This window comes from Phoenix dactylifera, chromosome 16 (genome assembly GCF_009389715.1).
Source record: "Phoenix dactylifera cultivar Barhee BC4 chromosome 16, palm_55x_up_171113_PBpolish2nd_filt_p, whole genome shotgun sequence".
Taxonomy (NCBI): Eukaryota; Viridiplantae; Streptophyta; class Magnoliopsida; order Arecales; family Arecaceae; genus Phoenix; species Phoenix dactylifera.
The window spans coordinates 7,671,765-7,696,357 of record NC_052407.1 but is presented as its reverse complement, the minus strand read 5'-3'; the positions used below and the strand labels follow the sequence as shown (position 1 = coordinate 7,696,357).

General features: G+C 38.7%; 2 protein-coding genes across 2 annotated transcripts; both read left to right on the top strand.

Moving 5' to 3' along the window:
• Positions 1-5,958: 5,958 nt before the first annotated feature.
• LOC103717927 lies at positions 5,959-6,606 on the top strand. The gene has a single exon (XM_008806513.2). The coding sequence runs from the start codon at positions 5,959-5,961 to the stop codon at positions 6,604-6,606; it is 648 nt and encodes a 215-aa protein (XP_008804735.2).
• Positions 6,607-13,010: 6,404 nt separating this feature from the next.
• LOC103717913 (DEAD-box ATP-dependent RNA helicase 53-like) lies at positions 13,011-24,226 on the top strand. Its single transcript, XM_008806481.3, is given in 9 exon segments — positions 13,011-13,554; positions 18,850-18,977; positions 19,115-19,277; positions 19,279-19,524; positions 20,825-20,923; positions 21,077-21,301; positions 22,276-22,437; positions 23,102-23,725; positions 23,859-24,226. Coding segments are annotated over 8 exon segments (1,815 nt in total). The 5' UTR covers positions 13,011-13,359; the 3' UTR covers positions 23,699-23,725; positions 23,859-24,226.
• The last annotated feature ends 367 nt before the right edge of the window (positions 24,227-24,593 follow it).

Sequence of the window (24,593 nt, the reverse complement as noted above, 5' to 3'; positions counted from 1 at the left end):
CCAACAGAGTCTAGTTCTATTTACTACTTTGTATTTATTGTATTGGAACTAAATTCATTGGGCTTAAATTCTTTCTATTCTTTGTTATACCAAGTTTCAAGGATTGAAACTCCATATAAACTTGAAATTGGATTGCGAAGGTTTTGGTTGATTGCTAAAAAAATCAGATGGATTGATTGTGAACCTAGAAAACTATCGATGTAGATTTTGGTTGATTTACTGAAAAAATCAACTAGGTTGTTTGCTAACCTAAAAATTAATCGATTGTAGATTTTGATTGATTTACCTGAAAAAATCAATTAGCTTTGGTTGTGAATTCAAAAAAACAACTAGGCTATAATTTGGGTTATAGATTATAGTAAAATTTTCCAAAAGAAAATCTTAGAAAGTGGATGTAGGTGTAGGATTGGTAGCGAACAACTATAAATCTCTTGTGTATGTATTGCTCGATCTATCTGCATTTATCTTGAGCTTATTTACTTATCTGCCTACTGCTAAAGTTTATATTCTTTTATCAAACTTTATTCTGCTTCATTGTTAGCTAAAATTTTCGAAAAATCTAATTCATCCTCCTCTTGGGCTGCATAGCTGGGCAACAACTGGTATCAGAGCTTGGTACTCAAATTTCTCATTGGCCTAACCATCAACAAGTCAAAGATCTATTGCATCCCCTATTGGTATCTCTCTCCTCGAGGGTCACTCGACGAACAGACCTCCTCTATTTAATAGCACCAACTACACTTATTGGAAAGCTCGAACGCCCATATTTATTCATGCACTAGATTATGACATGTAGAGTGCCATAATTAATGAACCTCACATACCCCACGAAGATAATTGATGGTGTGTCTCTTCCTAAACCCAAAGAAGAATAGGATGAATTTGATAAGAAAATAGTACAGCTAAATGCTAAGACCATGAATATTTTGTATTGTTCATTAGATGTTAATGAATTTAATCGCATATCTACTTGCTCTTCTGCTAAAGAAATTTGGAATAGGCTGGAAGTAACTCATGAAGGCACTAATCAAGTTAAAGAATCTAAAATCAATATGCTTGTATATAACTATGAGTTATTTAAAATGAAAAACCAGTGAGTCTATTTTTAATATGTTTACTCATTTTACAAATATCATAAATGGCCTTAAAAGTCTTGGTAAATCATACTGTAACAGTGATTTGGTGAAAAAGATTTTTAGGTCATTGCCAAGAACGTGGGAGACCAAAGTTACAACCATCCAAGAAGCAAAGGACCTCAATGCCTTTCCTCTAAAAAAATTGTTGGGTTCGTTGATGACTCATAAGCTATCTATGAAGTAATAGCTTGAAGAAGAGGAATCAAAGAAAAAAAGGACCATCACTCTCAAATCAACTGCTCAACAAGAAGAAGAGAGTGAAAAATCTGATGATACAAAGGATGATGAAGAAATGGCCCTCATCACAAAAAGATTCAAAAGATTGATGAGAAGAAGGCAGGGAATTAGGAGAATTCCTTTGGTTAATGGTGAGCGGAACCAAAAAAAAAGAAAAAAGCCGCTAATATCCTATGAATATAAGAAACCAGATCACTATAGAACGAACTGCCAACCATTGCGGAAAGCTCAGAAAAAGCCAAATAAACAACAAACTTATGCCTCATAGTTCATGAGGATAAGGTAAATTCTGAAACCTTAAATAACTTACTTTTGATGAACTTCAAAAAGCTTTTTATGAATTATTAGGTGAATTTAAAAAGCTTAGTCATAGGAGTAGAGAACTCAAATTGAAAAATCAAACTTTGATAAATGAAAATGAAAATATTTTAAAAGTAAAACAAACAATACTGCAAGAAAATCAGAACTTAAGTAAAAAAGTAAACAAGCTAAAATCTTTTGTTGATAAATTTATTTTAAACATTAAAAAATTAAATATAATTTTAGACAGCCAACAAGTCATCTTTAATAAAACAGGACTTGGCTACAACCCTCTACTAAAATAGAAATCTTTAAAGAAATGTTTAACAAATCATCAAACAATCAATAAAAAAAAACAATTTATTACAACTGTGATAAAACTGGCTACAATTTGTTTATCTGTAATTACAAAATAAATAGCTTATATGGTAAAGTTAATGTCAATATAATATACGATAATATATAATATTGATGTAATATATTAATAATATATTGATATATTAATTTTTTTCGTTGGACTAAAGAATATTTTTGTTTCCAAATGTTAGTCCAAGATGTGGCGATCTTGGATACCTAATCTTAACAATGGGTATTCCATCACTAAGTTAGGCAGTGATTTAAGAAGTGAGGATGATTTAGGCACTACCATGTAGGATCACTATAGTACAACCAAATGCAGTGATCTCGTCAACTCCACCCACATCGCCATTGATCTTGGAATGATCGCCCATACCAAACGCCCTCTTAATGTTTCAGCTTATAATCTTATAGCTTGCACCTTCTTTGGTATTTCGACCAGCACCCTTGTACATCACCTTACATGCGAAAGGTGTTTGTGAATTATAAATCCAAAATCTCACTTCTGTTATCTCTTTTGAAAGGATGAGGGGTTCCAACTCCACAGTCTAACTTATATCCGCAACCCCACCTCCTGAGCTGAAATACAGAACCCTATGAAAACCGAGCCACTGCTCGCAGAACCGGAAAATTAATTAGGGATTGAAAAAAAAAAAGCCATGGCTATAAGAAATTGAATCTCCCATCTCTGAATTAGAGGCAAGACACTGTACCATCCAAGCTAAAATTCACAGGTCAATCTTAGATCTATGTTGTCCCTCTCTTCTTGGTCTTATCGGGTCCACAGAACCATCAATTCCAAACTTCACAGTTCCAAAGGAATTAGCTCCTTCTACTAACAACGAACCTAACTCTCTATCTAGATATCACTTGCTCAACCCGGGCCAAGAAGCAAAAAGTAGCAGACTCCTCCTCACACAAAAATTTAACACACCACCATGCCACGATATTAGCAACTTAGCATCAGCAAATTTAGCCAAGTGACACACACCGAACTAAACTAGGAAACACACTACACTGGATCAAAGATTTTAAGTAAAAGAAAGCCTAAGAAAGCAAATCACTACCAAAGACAACAGAAGAAGCCAGTCCACCTGAGGAATGGTGGTGGGCCCGGCATATCCAAGGCACACCCAATCACAACTGAGCCAACGGACCACAACAAACGAGGATCCCAACCAAAGGTGGGGCCCTCTTTATTAACCCACACCACACCAAACAGGTAACACGGGGGCCAGCTCAGCCGCTCCCCACCTCCCTGCATCATCTTTTCGAACAAACTTTCGAAACAAAATATTAAAACCCGACACTTCCTGCTTCCTGCTTGCTTCTCCCAAGCTTCCATCGGACGCCGAAACGCGGCGAAAGCGAGAGAGCCGGCGCTTTATTTCAAGAGATACGTAGGAGTTGGCACGTGTGCCTACAGAAGTTTAGCGAGAGACCCTCCAGGAACGAGGGCAACGCGCAAGTGCTCGATAATTTGGTCAAAGTACAGTGGCAGTCTTGTAATTGCGTCTTCGGACGTGCCACGGCTAACTCCGGCGATCGCCGAGCCGGGAATGCCCCTCTTCTTGAACACCACCATCGCGGATCCGTTCACTGCTCGCGCTCCGATCACCTCCGAGAACCGCAACCAAGAGGCGACCGGCGCGGCTGCCTTCATCAGACCATCCGGTCGGACCGGACCGGACAGGAACCAGAACACCGCACCGACGCGGCCGGGCCGGAGGACCCGCTCCATCTCTAAAACCACCCGGGCCGGCACCCGGGCCCGGTCTAGCGCCGCCGAGAAGGCGAAGTCGAAGGACGCCTCGGCGAAGGGGAGGCCGCAGCAGGCCGCGGCGGGGGCCGCGACGGCTACGGTACGGAAGCCCAGCCGCCACGCGGCGGCTGCAGCGGTGCCGGAGCCCGGACCGACGCACAGGGCGCGGCCGCCAGGGGAGAGCCAGTTCCTCGCGATCAGCTCGCGGAAGGCCGCGTCGAGATCAGTGGAGTTCGCGAGAGGGGCGGGGAATCCCGAGAGGAAGGCGTCGCAGCAGCCGGCGCCGCCTTCGGTCCTGGCGGCGAGGTCGAGGCGGAGGAGGGCGGCCGCCACCAATGCGGCGGAGGCGACGAGGATTTTGAGGACCAGCGATCTGGTCGGCCCCATTGCAAGCTACTAAACGAGAGTTTTTGCCGGAAAAGAAGGCGTTTTTCCCTTTCTGGAAGGGAAGAAATTTGAGGAGATGGAAAACCAGAGAGGAGGGAGGAGAGAAGGTTTAGCGAGTGCAGAATCTGGAGGAGGTGTGATTTCCACCCACGAGGAGACGGCGGTGCGTTTGCTGGAGTGGCACCCAGACGCGGGCGGGAACGCGGACGGGAGCCATCGGAGAGATCGCCGGCGGGGACTAACTGGGAGGATCACATATTTAGGGTTTCGGATAGCCGAGAGTTGGGACTTCGGAGGGAGGGGGGCCGTCAGGAGAATGGCAGGCGTAGCGTGTCGGTATTATTGGTGCGAGAGAGAGTGAGCACCGCTCTTCTTAATGCCCCTCCGATTTGGAAGAAACTACAACTTTGCCGCGCTGTCACCGGTATATTGCGTGGTTCTGTGGGCGGGCTGGCCCTCCCTGGGAATCCTTCTGGACTAGTCTACAGTAACGTATAAAACTAAAGAACACGTGACATTCCAACCTTCTCTCTCATTTTCCGACTTCAATGTGGGGATTAATGGAGCTAAGTAGATGGAAGAAGGCCTTATGCTTGCTGGTATTGGACTTGCCATCGTTACCCTAGTTCTAACAAATCATGGCTCCTTCGGCATCTAATTAGGAATAATATTCCAATCTGAATGGAAAATCTTATAAGATCGTTAAGATTTGATTAAAATAAAGTTCTAAGGAGATCCAAACTAACAATAATTTAGGTCATATTAGAAAATATTTAAGCATACTTTTTGTCCTTACATTTATTGGATGCATGGTAGTTCTTGCATGTTATCAAACCTAAAGCTAAGCATCAAGATATTCAATCTCTTTTTATTTCAATAGAAAATATCAAAAGAATATTTTGCTGGACATGTCTTCTATACCATACGACAGCACAATAAAGATATCATAATTTTTTTAAATATATATATATATATATATATATATATATATATATATATAACCATAAGCCAGCACCGTCATAGTTCAAACCCATCGAGCCATGAGCGGAAAGTATATAAGCTCTAACCAAAAAATAAGTGAGATCTAGAATTCATTATATAGTTCTAGCAAAATTAACATGTAAACTATGTTAGGCAATAGGTAACAAGCAGCAGACCATGTAAACAATTAAACATAAGTGTGTAACTTCTTCCAAAGCTCAACTATTAGCTCACTAGTGTTTTACTAATCAAGATAATAACACTGCTCCAAATGGATCTTGATTTTAAAATAAAAACTAAATTCAGCCTTAAACTCTCTCTGATCGCATACCTGCAAGCATGGAATGTGAGCCGAAGTTACGAAGTCACTCAGATCCCATCGATGAAAGAGCCAGCAATCAAATCAGATGGCGCATATGATGCAGGAAGGGGCCACTGACGTCCTGCGCGGACGTTTAAAATAGCCGTGGTAGCTTCGTAAAATTAGACATATCGAGGGGCGGTTCTTAAGACTCTCCACCGATAGCTCTGGTACGAAAACGCCTCCGTCGACCACCGACGCCCATCCCCTCACTCCCGCTTCCGTCTTCTTCTCTCCATCGAGAGCATGGCTGGCACGTGCCGCCTCCGCGTCCCGGCACGTGTCTGGCTCCCCTCGCCGCCACCGTCCCCCCTCCTCGTTGGCGGTAACCACACCTCCTCCCGCTTCTGTACTCGCTAACCCTCACCCCTCTTCTTGGCTCTGGGAAACCCTACTTCTTCGAGTGAGAAACCCTAACCCCAACCCCAGCTTCCCCCATGGGAAGGTTCGAGCTCGACCACTTCAAACTCCAGCTCATTTACCACCATCTGCTCTCTCGATCCCTCGTCATCAAGATCCTCCTCGTCTCCGCCGCCGTCGCCGCGCTCCCCATCCTCCCCTCCCTCCGCGAGATCGACGCCTCCTCCGACGCCTGCGACGGCGCTCCCGTCACCACTGGCGCCTCCCTCCCGGCGCCAATTTTGGATGCCGTGATCCTGGATCTGATGGCCCGGAAGTGGCTTTGGCCCGGCGACCGCGCCCTTTGCGTCGGGCGCGGCTCCGGCCCGGCCGCCGCCGCCGCGGCAATGCGGAAGATGGGGGTCAACGCGGCGGTGGAGGCGATGGAGGGGTGCGGCGGGCTGCCGTTCAGGCGGGTGGCGTTCGACTTCGTGTTCTCCTCCGGGCTGGACCGGGCCGGGGCGCCGGCAAAGGTGGTGCTGGAGATGGAGCGGGTGCTGCGGCCGGGGCGGGTCGGGGCGATGGTGGTGAGCCGGGCGCGGCGCGGGGGAGCGGTGAGGGCGGCGGCGCCAGTGGCGGCGCTGCTGAGGGCATCGGAGGTGGTGGCGGTGCGGGCGCTGAACGGAACCTCGTCGGTGGCGGTCGTGGTGTTCAAGAAACGAAGAGGACTTCGGAGCTCGGTGTGAGGCGTTGCGATGGCGGCCAAATTTACGAGATTGCCCTGGGATAGGCGATTTATTTCTCTGGTCGGACGGCGGGAGCGTGCGGCGGCCGGAGGCGAGAGATTAGTCCTTCGTCCGACCGTACCAGATAAGGACACGTGTCACCTTTATTTAGCGTGCCCTTATTTTTTTATTTTTTTAAAGTCTGATGAGTTGCCTTAGATCCTTTGGCTGAAGTAATGAATCCGTGACAAGATTAGAGTTTTCATTGCCGAGAATGCTTGTTATGGCGCTTATCATAAAGAGGACTACTTCTTGGATGGCGGTTTTTTTTTTTTTTTTTTTGGTACAATGGTTGTTCATCTTACTTTAATGGAAGTGCAGCCAGCAGAATCAACAGCTACAATCTGACACAAATGCGAGAAGGGTGCTCTCTGATGTGGAAACAATCCATTTCTGCAGTTCTGTTCGTTTCTCGATACACGTGCACTATTTGAAAGATACTATATTTTCTCAGCATTAGACGGATGTCGCATAGCAGGAGACTTCCATCTGCCCTCCATCCCTTCTTTCATATTCAATCAATCATTGTGGCCGAGTCTTGCTCAAGGATGAAGGATGATGCGCTCAGCCGGTAGTAGCAAGGATATAAGGAATTTCATCATAATATTTCTATTATTTGAGGACCTGATTTAAGTCCAAGATATATTCATAATTTGGTGTGACATGAACTACAAGGCTGGTTCATAATATGAGAAAATATAAAATAACATAAAAATTTGTATAAAATTCATTTAATTAATTCATAAATATAAAAGTATTTTTAATTGGTTGAGTTAGTAAAGTCTCATTAGGTTTTTATCGGAGTGACCCATTCGACTGCATTTCATTTTTCAGCAGTTATATTTGTGGGTCAATCCAAACCAGGCTAAATTATTATAATATAAAATTTTAAGGCTCTAACCTTATGAACATATGATTTTTTTTCTAACCCAATGACTATAATTCAAGAAATCAGAGAGAATTAGGTTGAGAAGTTGATTTGTAATTTAACATAATCTATGATTACTTTTCAGGATGGATATAAGTAGCATTCCTTATCTCATGCACCGCACATCAATTTTAAAAGGTTTCTATGATTACTGTAATATAATAGAATTAAAGTTTCTGCAATACAGAAGGTGGAATCGAGGCAATTTCATCAATTGTTTTCCCTTGTTATAGTTGCACAATAGTTTTAACGGAAGTATGTGACTAGAAGACTGTTACATCAAATAAATATTAGCAGTTTGCAACTGTTGATGATCGCATTACTTGATAAACGCAAAAGGAGCAATATATATGCATGTATCATTTTATTTATTTATTTATTTATTTATTTGGGTTTTTTTTTTTTTTTTTGGGGGGGGGGGGGGGGGGGGGGGGGTTTATAGAAAGGGAAAAACCATTAATCTTATAGGTTTGATCTGAATTTGGTTTTCAGTTAGATTCCAGTTTTGCATTTACAATGAATTCCTAATGCTTGGCAAAATTTATTTGGATATAAGTAACCATATTTTTTAAAAAAAATTGACAAAGTGAAAACATATAACATAATCAAGAAGTAAAACAATGACTTGATAAATTAGAGGCATTAGAAGGAGATAGCAGGCAAAACATAATACAGAATTCTACAATGTATATAATAAAGGGTTTTCAAGAAAGAAAATTTAGTGTCTGTCTCAAAGAAACAAATATCATAGTAAATACTAATCCCAATTGGCTAGGCTCAAAAAAAATTAGCTCTTAATCACATAGCCATGATTCATCCCATGGTAGGGTAAAGAGATATGTTTTGAGAGCAAAACATGAGAATCATCAGTATGTGCCAGTAATCAGCTCGAACAGGCTAGGCCCAAAAGAACTAGCTCTACAAGCGATCAGCTCCGATTGGCTAGATCTAGAATAAATTAGGTTCTGATATGTGGCCAACGATCAGTTCCATTAGCTAGATCCGAACCATAGTCGAACTAGAGAGTTTTTATAATATCCATAATAAACTAATTTCTCATACATAAAAAGTAAACAGACTCATTTCAATAACATATGTAGTATCAACCAAATTTCACATTTTATTTCACTATGCTGTACCAAAATAGAATAATCATTTCCTTTCAAATACAATGCAGGATTAAAATAGAAGTAATCATCTTTTTTTCAAATGTCTTGCAGTATTAAAATAGGGATATCATCTCATTTCAAACTCTGCAATTTTGCAACTAAATCATCGTTGTCATAATCATTCTGGAAAAAAAATTTATGCTTGATCCATAATTTTGAATTACTCTTTTTATGCAAGCAAGCATAATAATTATAATCATGCATAATTTTTTAAAATTTCTAATTTTAAAATATTGCAATATTTTTCATCTCATTCATTGGTTCAAGGCTAAGCAATATGAATTTCGATTTTAAAATATATAGCATGCACTATAAAATCACCAGAGATAAAGAAAACTTACTGTCCTAAATCAATTAGATTCTAAAATCCTTTCGGTAAGACGAACCACAACCTTCGACATGTGGCTCGATCCTTAGACCTAATGCTTCTTGAAAGTTGAAAACTCTAATCAAAATAACTAACACCATTAGCTCACAATCAAGAGGAAAAAAACAAGAGATTTGAACGAAGAGAGAGAAGCTTAGTTTGAGTCTAATTAAGGGTCTGGTCTATTTGGTTCAGGTTGACCAGCAGAGAAAAGTTTAAGCCTAATCAGTTTTGGGCCCAATCTAAATAGGTGAGATCACATTAGGGGATTGGTTTCTTCCACTTTTTTCTTTTTTTTTGGCAAAATATGGATGGTAAAGAGGGATGCTTCTTATCATCTCAAAGGGAAGATGGAGAGGAGGGAAGGAGGGATGGTAGTTTGGCAATGGCACGACGAGCGTGGCCAAGGGTCTCTAGTAGCAAGTTGGCGATGGTGGCCTGAGAATAAGGCTACTTAAGGCAGAAAATAGGATCTTGAGTTGGGTTAAATATCAGAAAACAGAGCTCAGCTTCAGGAAGAACTGATGAGGGTGAGGGAAGGGACTTACAAAAGTCGGCTAGGCTTGCCGACTTTGGTTCAAAACAGGCCCAATTTGGGCTACTTCTCACAAGGGACCTAGAAACCAAAATGGAAAATAGTAATCTAAACCTAGACCAGGATTAATCTTGAGTTTTATAAGTAATAGGATTCTGGAGTTATAGGAGATAAGTTATATTATTGGATGCTTGGTTGCTACTAACGCAATAGCTGGAAGAATTTGGTTAGTTTCTTTATAGTTTAAGGAGAGCTTTAAACTTACATAATCGAGTAGGCTAAGCAAACAAAGGAGAGAGATGATTGATTAAATTATACTTGTTTTAGCTTTACCATTATCTCTCACTTCTCTATATTATGTTCCTCTCCATGTTTCTACTTAAGTTGAACCCAAGAGGTTCCACAACAAACAAAAGAAAGACAAAGGGAGAAAATTGATAGGGTCTAGAGGTATCCAACTATTTATTTCTATTGCAATGATTTCAATAGCTTGGTGGTGGTAGATCAATGCTATTGCTTTGATGCTTAATTGCATGCCACATGACATTGCCCTAGTTCTTTTGACCAACTGAAATTAATGACACATTCAAATGTCATTTTTATCATTTTTTAACCAAAGGATAAGATTTCAGAGCCTAAATTTCATAAATGACAAAGCATACTAAAGCAAAATCCCAAAGAAAGAGTATCATTATCTATCCCCAAATTTGGGCCCATGATGCATGCATTCACACTCTTAAAGTCTTGTTTATTTTTAGTAATGGTGTAGTTATTTAAACACAATGAAAAGAAACATGAGACTAGATAAAGATTAATCTGTCCGTAATTAAAATTAAATATGATAATGTAAAATTGCTTAATGATACTATTATTTTCTCTTATATGGAATTTCATCAAAGGGGGCAAAACTATAGCAGTCTCATTGCATTGGTTTCATTGAGGTTAAGCTTCTCATCAGCACAATTCGGGAACTTTATTTGTATATAAGTGATGATATGTTTGTAATTCTCTTATTCTTTTAACTTTAGATTAGAACTAAAGTTAAAGAGTCATGAATTGTGATATAGTCCCACTGATGCACTTTGATCTTATTTCTTAACAGATATAAGGTCTTTGGATATTTATAACTCTTAACACTAATGAAAGGAGGGTACTAGGTGACATTAGAATCAGGTCTCTTGTATGCTAAAATTTTGTCACCTATATCAATTCATAGGTAAGTGATATCAAGAGAGCAATCTAATGCATATGAGGTCTTTAAGGTAATGTTACAACAATGAGTAAATATATGAACACAATCTCATTGCATCTCGCAATAAATTAGTTTTCCAACTCATCTTGAATCATCCTCATCAAGCTGGAACAAAATAGTTATGACATGCAATGTTATTATTGTCGAGTCGATTGAACCAGTTGAAAATAACTATATAGTGAAATGCAAATGAGAAAACTACCTTGTCACTAGTTGATCTTTGGACATCACAAAACTATGCCATCAATTGGATTTTGGACTTTGAATTAACCCTAAAATTTAAATGACACATTGTAAAACCTGACCATGCCACTTTTGGACTCTTCGATGATAGGTTGCTATCATATATGATATTTGGTCCACTAGCAAAATTCCACTACTATAAATGGACTTCTTGTGATTGCATCCAATACTTCTACAGCCACCTAGATAACTTATTGTTTCCATGGAAGATATTCGATGCGGGTTCAACCTCCCTAAGATAAGGATATACCTAGCCTAGGGTTTTAAAATGCCTAGGGAAGAAAGATTAAAGAAAATTAGATTAATTTGAGTGCAAGTATGTCTAAACAAAAAACTAGAAGGGAAGTAATTGAAATGATACTAATCTAAGAATTTGATAGGAAAGGAAGATACTGGAACAACTTACTTTCCCCTTAAAACCTTTCAAAAAAAATAAAAATAAAGGATTAGGGCAGTATAATATGCCTAACTATATGAATATATGAGAAAAATAATTAAAAGAAGAAAAGAAAGACTAGGAACTTTCCCGAGACATGCAAACCTAGGTTGAGTCTTCTTGCAGCCATTTCGTCAAGTCCTCCACACCTTCCAGGATCTACCAAAGCACATAATTTTGGCATTTTCTTAAAGTAGGGTGCTCTTAGACTCTTTAGGTTTGCTCTCATAAAAGCTTCAGAGCTCCTTAAAGAGGCTTATTATGGAGATTCCAGGACGATAGTTACCTTGGAGTCTGGAGGAGGCTTATACAAGGCATTCAAGCAAGGTCTGGAGTTCATATATCTGATGTAAGACTACAAAATATAGAAATATGATAAAATAGCTTATAAGACTCCAATAAGAGTTTGAGGGGCTCTACAAAGCGCTAGGAACTATTCCAATCTGTTATAGGGCATTCCTAGTTCGAACTAAGGGTGGTCGAAACACATACCTAATGAACTAGCACTTTGAGGCTAAAGTTGATACTTTCTTTGATTCCAGCCACAGTAAGTCCACCTGCAATCTAGGCTAAGATTGCATGATAGCGTGTGAGGGTTTTGGGCGACGGTGATCTGCAATGGTGGTTGAGGAAAAGGAGGAGGGGAAGCCACTGATGGTGGTAGGTATGGTGATGGAAGACCAATAGGTGGTAGGGTTTACCATATCTCTGTATCCTTTTAAGTCATAATAGGGAGAGGGATGTCTTAGAAATAACAACGGTCATTACTTAACTGATGGTTTTAAAATTTTGGAATCTAAATAATCACCCCCCCCCCCCCCGCACAGCCAGCTACATCACTATCAAGAATACTACAGAGTGCAGAAGGAACTAAAGACTGCTGGGATTATAAAAACTCTCCGGAATGCTGAGTAGCAAAGGAGGCGACCCAATCAGCAGCTTAATTCGTCTCTCGAAGGACGTGCCTGACCTGGATAATCCGACACTTCCGTAGCATTCGACACACGTCGAACAGTATTGGATGCTCCACCTCCTCCCGCCCCTCTACTTGGAGGCGATCAATCAAGACAGCGGAATCTCCCTCCAAAATGATCCTGTCTGCCCCCAGTACATGTCTCGCATGAGATAGCTCCTCCCATGCCGCCCTGAGCTCCGTCCCAAATGCCGAGGCCTCAAAGGAACGACGTCTTCTAACAGCAATCAGTCTAGAGTTATGGTTTTTGATCACAAAATGCCACACCTGCCCAATCTTTATTGACGGACAGGCTGTATTTGGTAAATGGGCTGGACGTACGCTAATTTCAGATTAGACCTATTTGTCAGCCCAAGAACAGGAAACAGGAGCCTCGCTGGCGGGCTTGCTCACGACCCAATTCTGGCCATCCAAGCCCTTTCCGTCTTTCGCGCATAAATATCTTCTCGCCTCGCAAAACCCTTTCCGTGAGGTTTATACCGTATTCTGCCTCCCCCTTCTCTTCTCCTTCGCTCTTTTCCTCAAAACCCTAGCTGTTTTCTTGGGTTTATCTTCCCCTCTCTCTTCTTCCAGGATTCTACCCCAAAATGATGAATTACTTGTTCCGGAGGTCGGGCCTCGATCGCCTCCTCGGCGTCGAGGCAAACCCTAGCCGCCCTCGTCTCGTCGGAATTACTCCGTTTGCCGTCGTTGATCCCGTCGGAGCCCGTCTTTTCCGCCCCCGCCGCCGTTTCCCGTCCATCCCATCCGTTTCAGGGCTCCGCGGCCGTGGAGAAGCTCGGGTTTGGTGGCCTTCGAAGAAGGGAGTTCCATGTCTCGGCGGGGCCGCTGGGGTTCAGGGCTACGGACGTCGCGCGAGCGGAGTACGCTGTGGAGGAGTTCTATGATGAGGAGAAGGGAGTGCAAAGGAGGGGACGAGGGGCTGGAGATCGCCAGGCTAGGGATCTCGCAGGAGATTGTCTCTGATCTCGCGAGGAAGGGAATCACGAAGCTTTTTCCTATACAGGTATTTGTGCTTCTATTTGGAGGTTTTTATTGGTTTAGAGCGGTTTACGTTTTGTTATTTGCTGAGTGTAATTGGAACAATTTGGGCACAATCTGCTCTTCTCTGTTATTCACTTTGGAATTGGAAGTCTCCATTTGCTAGACTAATTGGCCAGGAATGGGTGGAATACAAGGGGATGAATCTATTGATGTTCTCGAATACAACAAATTTATCCCAGTCTTTAAGGACAGTAAGAGGTCGTGTGGTGCCTTTGCTTTCAGTAAATTTAATATTTAACGTATTGTTACTTGTAAAGTTACTGGATTTTAGATATTTTTTTTTATTTTAATTCTGTTGACATGCAAGTATTGATCTTGTAGCTGGTTTAGTCCCATGTTTGCTGTTAGACATGCAAGTATTGATCTTGAGAATTTTTAACAAGAAATCTTGTAGTTCAAAAGGTAGATTTTACAGGTTCGGCGAGAAAATGGATTTACACTTCAACCAATTTTAGTTTAGATCATCTCCTTGAGGCCTTTAGATAGAAAAAACCCACGGGACATTCATAAATACTGGCAATAAATAATCTTGGTTGTTCTATTCTGAGACATTGCTAGGATAGATAAATCCTGGCTAACTATATCAATACATTCCTCCCAGATCATTCTCACTCCAACTCAGTGATGGGTTGCCCGTCCTCAAGGTCGGAAATCCAAGATCACCCAAGATAGTGATCTTGGGCTGAAAGTTAAGGACAAAAATAATCCCTCTGTTTAATGACAAGAATTGATATATCAATATACTGTTAATATATTATATCAATATATTATATATGATATTATATTATATTGATACTATATGTATTATAGTTATGATATGTTATATTATAGTATATTATTTATCATATTATTATTCAACAATAATTTTGAATTATAATAGAAATATTATTGTACTTTATATTTAGATAATGAAATTATTTAATATCTTACTTCTATTTTCCTTATTAAAAAATATTATAACTATAAATAAAAATATTAATTCTATAATAACAATTAATATATCTTATAGGACTAATAAATATATTTTATAAAATATACTAATAATTAATATATAAATATATATTAATATTTATTATAATATATTTTATATGATTAATAAATATATTTTTATGAAGTATATTAGCGATAATTTTGGTATTATATGGTGAGTGATCTTGGATTCTCATAGAATACCAAGAAGTTACTCGTGGATGCTAGAAAATTTTTATCACTGGAATATAGCATACTAAACGTGATAATCTTATTAAATCATGGGAGTCAGATTAACCCAGGTAAGAATGACTAGTGATCTAAGATTCATCTTGGTGATCCTATTTTGATCACCAAACGCTACCTAAAAGGAATGTTCGTTACTTAATCTACTTGTGCTCCTATTGAAAACTTTAGCTGAACCAAATGGGAAGGGATGCATTAGAGTTCCTCATCAACACACAGTATCAGTGAAAGGCAATCTGTTCCTATCTCTATATATGTAATCCAGAGAAATGAATTACACAACTCTATTATGTCATCTAGTACAAAGGTAGACATGGAAACTGACATCAACTTGGAAACTTTGCATGCTTGCTGAACTTGGGAAAGTCCACAATGAGAAAATATCACTTGATTTTTTTTTTCTGGTTTGAAATTGAGAGTGAAACTCCCGAGGACATTGTTTTAACCATGTTTGCAACTAGGATAGAGCTGCAACATAGGTTGTTTACATCTCTAGTCATTCACTTCATGACCATTTTTATAATCCTAATTATTACACATAAGTTTGATCAATTTAAATACAATTCTCCCTACTTTGCTAGTTTGCTTCATAAGTTACATCATTTGTCTGCTGGGATATATATTTCTAGGATTAAATTTCATGTTCAAATGAACATTGGAATCACAAGAAAGTAGGTTTTTTTAACCTATGGGCCTAGCCTCTTCCCAAACCATAAAAGCTTCTTCTACATGGTTCTCTAGATTTATAATGATATCTAGGTAGATGGATCTTAAATGTATCATATTGATGAGTACCTCATGTGTGGATATAAGAATCTAGACTTGCTGGCTCCCTCATTTTACTATCTTCTATTTAACCTAATATGAACTTAGTAACCAGATAAACTAATCACCATTTTTTTGCTTTGTATTATCGATATCCAAGAAACAATCACTATATGGGTAAAACTATCATATAGTTGTAGAAACTGAAATTAAAAAACCCACTAAATTAGGATTTCTCTATCAGTGTGCGTCATTTCAAGGCAAACAGGTCGTTTATCATGAAGAGGATGAAGTGAGGAATGATTCAGAATTCTTGAGGGGTGGAATCATGCAGTACTAGACACAAGATAGATCCTCCATAGAACAACGCTTCTTTCAAATAAGCCAATTCATTTGGGTAGAGTGTTAAAACTCTGTTCCCATGACTTATATAAAGAAATGAATAATCAGATTAGGGAAAATTAGCTGTTTGTTCATTAGTTCTCTTTGGCAAACATTCCTAACAGGGTTTTTAATTTTTTATGTTCAAACTACATTTTAAGTGTTGATTGACATTTTGGGCAGCTTTTTGATATGGGCTGACGCCATAAAGGGAACTTGTTGAATAATCGATGACTAGAACATCATGGAAGAAGAGCAGTCTGGCTGACATAGAACCAATAACCTTGTGGTTGAAATTAGTTCATTTGTATGCTACAGATTAGCAACTTGACATGAGAGAGGACACATAAGAACATCTAGCAGAAATTCAGGTCCACGGATATGAATATGAAATTGCATAATGATGTCAATAACAATTTGAGGTCCATGTTAGTATGCAGTTGTTTATGTATAAATCATGTACCAAACTCAATGAACCTTCAGTTCAAAAAATGATGGACAATGGCATTGTTTTACACTCTGTGAGATTTGATATATCTTTGTCAACTGCCGTGCTACTAGATGTTGATAGTTTACAGGATTCCAACTAATTCTTCATTGGCAAAAAGATTCCTTTGTGGTGTTTCAATGATCTTATCAATGGATGCAGACTCCTCTAGTGTTGTACAAGTGTACTTTGTCTGCCAGGCAGAATAAAAAAGGCATTCTAATGAACTTTTTCTAGCAATTCGATACTCACATACAACCTTAAGAAAAGAGAAGTAGAAATATTGAGGGACCGATCTTTCTTGTATTCATGAAATGACAAGTAGAAAGAAATGGCCAGAACCTATTAGATTGCTAAATGGCTCTTTGTTTGTTTATTTGTGTCAGATATGTTTAGCTATACTACTAATAATTCCAATTGGGCCTGCAGTCATCAGATTGCAGTTGTTGCATACGGACACCTATTATCATGTAATTGTACTCTGGCTGCAATAAGCTGCTGAGTTTGTCGCATGAGTTTTGTTGCATGTTCTGTCAGTGCTAGCCTATTCAACAAAATCTGCAAAGAACTGTTCATGTATTCCATTGATATGGGCATAGATCATATTTTTTGATGGTCAATGTCATTGCTGTAGGTGTCATCATCCAAGCCGTTTACCATCTTATAAGGGTTGGCCTTGGAGCATCGCTTTAGACTAAAAGGTGTTGCGGAAGGATTAAATATATAATCATGATGCTAATTGTTATAAATAATATTAGATTTTCAAGAAAATATATAACCTTTTGACACGTAGACATATATACATGTACATATAGATGGACATGTACATGTGGACTTATATGTATAACTATATGTATACAAATATGCATACCTACATTTATGTCTGTTTTGCGTGTATACATATAGAGTAGAGCTAATATGTGGGTGCCCACACAACAGCCTAGATAAGGTCGGTCCTTACCTTATGATCTGGTGTCTGACATCGATGATCCGAGTTGTTGGATGTGATCTACTATCTCTACTCATTATTAAAAAATCATATGATTTGGAAATCTCTAGTCTATGCATCAAATGTTAAAAAGTAGAAAAAATGATATTATAAATAACAGAAAATGATGCACATTTTTTGACCATTTATTGCATAAACCAGCTATCTCTAAATCACATGATTTTTGATAGTAAAAATTATATATAGTAAATGTATAAAGTAGAGGGAATCTGTGGGCGCCCACAACAAGCCAAATAAGATTGGTCCTGATGGACAATTGAAGACCCAACACCGATGATTTGAGCCGTTGAATATGATTTAATATTTTTAAATTTCTTACCATCAAAGAATCATGTGCTTTTGAGATCCTTAGCATGTGCATTACTTATGCACTTATTGGTCCATACCGGGGGCCTGTCCAGTTTGGACCAAACTTATTTGGGTTGTTATGTGGATGCCTATATATTAGCTCTACTACACACACACACACATATTTAGTATGTTGATAAGTCCATTGTGAACATTTAGTGCTTATAAATAGGGAGAATAGACATACGTGGATTTCATTATATAATTTCTATGTTTATGGTGTCTAATCTTTAAAAGATTTATCAACCATGTGATGACTAGCTCTTATGGTAGGAAGTTGTTAGTTGTACTATATCACTGTTTGTTCAATTGCTGTACATAAATGCATCAAGGACTTGGACTTGTGTAACTGCTTTTCTAGATGTCCTCCTCCATAGTATGTTAATGTACTCCATGCATATATCAGCTTCCTTCCAAGTTGCAAGGATGTTGTATGTTGGAACCTGCTAGAACATATAATGTAAGGTATAGAGAAGACTGGTGCAATACTGAGAGTGATGGTACTTCTACTATTACCTACGTCAGCTATTTATTTGTTTTATGTGGCTAAGACAAAGCTAGAGGATCTAGATAGGAAATATTGATTATATTAAATTAGATTATAGTAGTCTAAGTTTCATGTATATTTGTACCAGTCTGTTCTGGACTTGCGATACTGTACCTGTAGGGAACTGATACCTGTTAAGCCTCTTGTATGAATGTTGGTATGAAGAGTCGTATCATCATCGGAACACTGTACATTTTGTGTACCCATTTGGATACCCAAACTGGTATTTAAGACCTTGATTGCTGCAATAACCAAACCAACTGCTTTAGTGTTTTTTCCTGTTGGTGGTGATGAACATCTTTAGCAGGATACTCCTAGCCCAAACACATAATCAGGCACATTTATGTCTTTGTTTGAATACATTGACTTTGATTATTTTGTGTTTTTATGCAGAATTATATTGTTTATTCTTTTGTTACCAAATTTGTATATGCATGTAAAATTGTCCTCAACTATGAGATGCTACCATTATTTTGATTAACGTTGGTTTTGGCTTATTGTCTAGAGAGCTGTCCTTGAACCAGCAATGCAAGGACAAGACATGATTGGTCGGGCGAGGACTGGGACGGGGAAAACTCTTGCTTTTGGTATTCCTATCATGGATAAAATTGTCCGCTTTAATGCTAAGCATGGGTTAGTTCATTGATGACAACATGCAAAAATTTGTTAGTTATATGAAGTCTTATGCAGCCAAGTAATACTACTAGTTTTCATCTGTTTAATGAAGAAAATGTATTGTAATGATTATGCATTTCCATCGACATTTGCAGGCGAGGTAGGAATCCTTTGGCCATAGTCTTGGCACCTACTAGAGAACTTGCTCGACAAGTGGAGAAGGAATTCAGGGAATCTTCCCCCTTGGACACGCTCTGTGTCTATGGAGGTGTACCAATTCAAAGTCAAATGAGAACACTTGATTATGGTGTTGATGTTTGTAGTAGGAACGCCTGGACGAATTATCGATTTGCTTAAGAGGGGTGCCTTAAATTTGTCAGAAGTCCAATTTGTTGTTCTTGATGAAGCTGATCAGATGCTTGCTGTGGGGTTTGATGAAGATGTAGAGATAATATTAGAAAAATTACCCCCGAACCGTCAAAGCATGATGTTCTCTGCAACAATGCCAAGTTGGATTAGAAGGCTTACCCAGAAATACCTAAAAGATCCAGTTACTATTGACCTTGTAAGTGTTATAAGTCATCTATTGTTTTTGTTAGCTTATTAGAGCACTCACATGAATGCTTTCATCTCTATCTGGAATCAAGTTAATGAATGTGGAACATTGTCATTTTTTCATGAAATATTTCTAAAATGTTGTATCCTTCTGAATGCTTTTGCTTCATCTCCATTTTATCCAAAGGAAAATGATCTCCAGATTAAGCAATGCCTTGCAAGAAGAGAAGATAAGATTTTTTTTTTTCTTTTTGGCTTTGAATATGGACTTAGCTGAGTTTCTCATAGCTGCCTTTTTAGCCATATTTTATAGACCTTGTCACCATTAGTTAGGGTTGCCTATTTTAATTCTTTGCCACTCACTTCATTTTAGGAGTCTCCAGTCATTGCAAGCTTTGCCGGGTCCTGCATGATACTCTATGTTTGGATTTTAGGTTTTAATGTTTGTCCAACTTGCTTGTTGTTCAAGGAAAAAACCCGAACTCTTGCTTCATGGTTTGCATATGTCCTTGGTTGCAAGTCACCTTACCACTTTATAGATTCTTTATTGCCCTATCCTCATTGATGGAACTTCTGAACTTCTCTAAAAGATTCAATAACTTTCCATGTTAGATCATATACTCACGCTGCATTCTTTCTTTTGCTTGGATCATATAATGCTACTCCACCATATTATATGTGCACCATTTTGACATAAATTGCACGGCCTAACCTCTTGTCATACAGTAGAATATTTACCTGACAATGCTGGAATGTGATTAGCACACTACCACTCGCATGCTATAATATTTTATCTGATTACTCAAACTCTACTTTTTTTTTGGGTCTATGGATTCAAATTGAAATAAATACTCTGTTTTATTGATTTCCCTGCTTGAAGAGAAAGGCTAATTCAACATGTCTATGTACTGATCAGAATTAGATGCAGGGTTCACTATAAAAGAGTGGTGTGGCTCAGAAAGCATGTATATAACATCATCTTTTGAGATTTACATGAAACACTTTTACGAAATAGTACATGTCAACATATAGAAATTTTATAATATATTTAAATTATTTCTGAATGATGAAATACTCATCTATCAGAGTTCTCTTCACAATTGTTCAACCACAAATCCCATCTGCTCGCAAATGTCTTACTTCTGGCCCCCCTAGTGCAACATCGCAAAACCCTCACAGGCAGATACATGCTTATTAAACCTTATTCTATTTTATAATAAGTACTTTGTTATCTTTAATTTTATTTGATATTTATTGAGAAAAGCATCTTATCGCTGGAACTAATTGAGGATTTCTTTTTCCCCTTTCAGGTTGGTGACTCTGACCAAAAATTAGCGGAAGGAATTACTCTTTACTCAATTGCTTCAGATAATTATTCAAAGCCATCAATTCTTGGGCCATTAATAAAGGTACATGTTTGGCAACCCCCCTCCCCCCTCCTCTCCCAAAAAAAATGAAAGAAAAAAGGGGAAAATTTGCCCAATTGGTCTCTTTTGCAACTTGACTTCACCTTTGTTGAGCACAGCGTGTAAAATTCATTCTTCTGGATGTTTCTTTTATAGGAACATGCTAAAGGAGGCAAATGCATAGTGTTCACTCAAACAAAACGTGATGCAGATCGGCTGGCTTATGTTATGGGTCGGAGTTTTGGATGTGAGGCTCTTCATGGTGACATTTCACAGAATCAGAGAGAGAGAACACTTGCTGGCTTTCGGGATGGTCGCTTTAATATTTTAATAGCTACGGATGTTGCTGCTCGTGGATTGGATATACCTAATGTTGATTTGGTAAGTATTTTTGCTTTTCAAAGTCATGAGTTTAAACGGAATTTATCTACTTGTATTTGGAGTTCTAATGATATATACTTGTTCTTATAAAAGCATTTCATTATTTCCATAAACTAATTTTTATTGAAGCCTCGTTTTGTTATCAATTTATATATGGTCTGGAAAAGAAAATTTTACATGCTTTCTTGGCCGTATAATTCTTTTCTTTCACTATCTTGCAAAGGATAGGAACTTGATTCAGCAATAAGGACATACTTTAATCGTCTTATGGGGCAAGTTACTAATTGCATTGGTTATGTTGCACTTTAAGATGCCTTTTAATCATCTTGCGTAGCAGTGGGTTGAGTTTGAATGCTTTCTATGTCAAAAAATTTGCACCAAATGCATGCCAAATGGTTGTTAAAGGAATATTATTCAAAGAACTTCATGAACTTCATTCCTGATTACGGACAAATAAGATCAGCAACACAAATCTCCAGTTGGTTGGCCTAGTTTTGGAAATGCATCTTTTCAAATTGAAGAGGCTGGTTCTGAAGCTTACAATTGTTTGGTTGGTGCTGGTACAATAGTACCAAAAATGCAGAGTGATGTTCTTGGTTATTCGTGGGCATAATGATGTCTGTTGTTTTTTGTTTCTACTGAATCCAATGGTTTTAGTAGAAGGGGAAGGCGCATAAAGTTGCATATGATTTGTTTGTATTTGTATCATGGATATTATGAATGCCTAGCGTTATCTATTTACATGGCACTTGTTTATGTCCTAGGAAGAAATGCTACTTTATTGACTAAATTTTGTTTAAACTTGAAATTGATTAGTAAATGTCTCTGATGTGGTGTCTGTTTACATCCTTTGTGGCCTGTCGAGGAACACCTTTATTTGCTCTCCCCCCAACCTCTCCCCTTTCTATTATACTGATTCATTACTGGAGATTGCTTTACTAGACTTTTTCACTAATTTGCCCCTCCTTACCCAGGTGTTACACTATGAACTACCGAACACATCTGAGCTATTTGTTCATAGATCCGGTCGAACGGGGCGAGCTGGGAAGAAAGGAAGTGCCATTCTTATTTACACTAATGAGCAAACTCGAGCTGTCAGGGGCATTGAGCAAGATGTTGGATGCAAGTTTACCGAGGTACAGTTGTTTTTTTTAAATTAAATTTTACTCTCAAGGTTCATTTATTACAACACACTAAATATTATCCACCTGGCACATGCCAAACAATAATACCGGTTATTTATCAGAAAATTGCAGAGTGTTGAGGTTGTGCTATAGAATATTTCTGGTTCAAGGCTAAAAATATATATTTAAGGCATTATGCTATTGTAATAATTTCAAATATAATCATGTATTTCTTGTTTCGGTTATCAGATTCTTTAAAGGTGCATACTAATTTTACTGGAAGCCAAAACGCTAATCAAGTTCTCCATATGGCGATTGCATTGACCCGATGAAAGTGATATAAAAGCCTGTGTGGCCTGGGTCTCGACCTACAATTATGCCAAATGGATATGGTTAATGGAAATGACCGATGCTTTTATTTTGTGTGTGTGTGTGTGTGGGTACACATGCATATACATAGATATACACACGTACATAAGCATACATACATATGCATATGCACATATACATACATTCATATACATATACATATGAATGTATACATGATTTGTGGCTTATTTATTATGCTACCTTTGACATTTGTATTATAGTCATTTTCCTTTTTCTTTGTATCTAGAAATCCATGGGGAACTTGTTTAACATGACTGCTACCTTATAACCTTTTTGTTTATTTCAGCTTCCAAGAATTACAGTAGAGGGTGGAGGTGAAGACATGTTCGGTGGCATGGGTGGTCGGTTTGACACCTACGGAGGTGGCCGAATGGGTGGCTCAGGTTTTAGTCGTGGAGGTGGTTATGGTGGCTCTGGATTTGGCCGTTCTCGCAGTTTTGATGGTTCTGGTGGCTTTGGTGGTTCCTCTGGCCGCAGCACTAGATATGGCGAATCTGGGTCAGGCCGTTTTGGTTCCTTTGGTGGTTCCAGTTCAGGTCAATATGGTGGGTTTGGTGGTTCTTCCTTTGGCAGATCTGGTGGTTTTGGTAACTCAGGTTCAGGGCGTGCTGGTGGTTTTGGAGATTCCGCTTCCAGGCGTTCTGGTAGTTTTGGTGACTCTGGTTCAGGGCATTTTGGTAGCTCCGGTGACTCAAGCTCAAGACATTTTGGTAGTTTTGGCAACTCTGGTTTTGACCGTTCTAGCAGTCTTGGTGGCAACTCCAGCCCAAATGGTGGCTTCGGTGGATCTGGTGCAAGCAATTTTGGCACTTATGGTGGAGGTTCTGGAAAGGATAATGCTGATGATGCTTGGCCAGGAAGATCTTTTATGAGTTCATCTTAGGCTTGTATTCTACTTAATATTGAAATTGTAAGTTTGCCTGCTCTTGAGTGATGCATTCTTCGTACTTCAATTCTTACCCCTGTGACAAGCGTTATTTCACCAGTGAATAGCCTGGTGATTCTGGCAAATTGATTCACTTCCCGTTATTTTGGTTTGATAGGTAGTGGATGACAGTATTCCTTAGAGGTCTGATTTCCAGACAACAGCAACAGAAGCCAGTTGGCTTCGGTGAGGGATCAGCATCCGGTTTCATTTCTCCACCAAGAGGGCCTCAGGACAAGTTTACAGCTAGATATACGAGGCTATAAACTATGAAGCTTCAGGTTCTTTTAACTACCAAGGATAGTAATTTTTATGTTTCTACCATCAATTGATGTATGATTGGTGATTTTTGGGAGCTGTATACTTGTAGGCTACACCAAGAATCATATGACTTTTAAAATTTTTGTTCGTCCTGTTTTGTCTTATTATATTCCTATCATGAAAGAGGATTGCATTTTGATAGTGTTTGTTGGCTGACTGATCGTATGATTTTTAAGTCCCACAATGTCTATAGCTTCCATTATTGGTTTTTGAGAAGAACAGCTTCCATTTTCATTTTAGTTAATTCCTTATGCATAAAAATTAGTCTCCATTTGTTCTATGCTAGGCTTTGATTTTTTTTAATTTGTTGGATGTATATGAGGTTAATTAGGATCGTGAATAAGCAAAATATTTTGGTTAGGGAGGATGAGATGAAAGAAAGATGGGGGATTTGTTTTGCTAAGCTATTTAATGAAAGTCATGTAATCCATTTAGAATAGCTTACTAGATTCATTAAGGATAGAAATATCAAATATATATGTAAAATTAGAGTATCTAACAAAAAGATGCTGAGAGATGAAAAGCGATAGGA

Excerpts from the sequence above, each read along its gene's own strand:
- LOC103717927 (XM_008806513.2), top strand. The coding sequence starts at position 5,959 with ATGGGAAGGTTCGAGCTCGACCACTTCAAACTCCAGCTCATTTACCAC.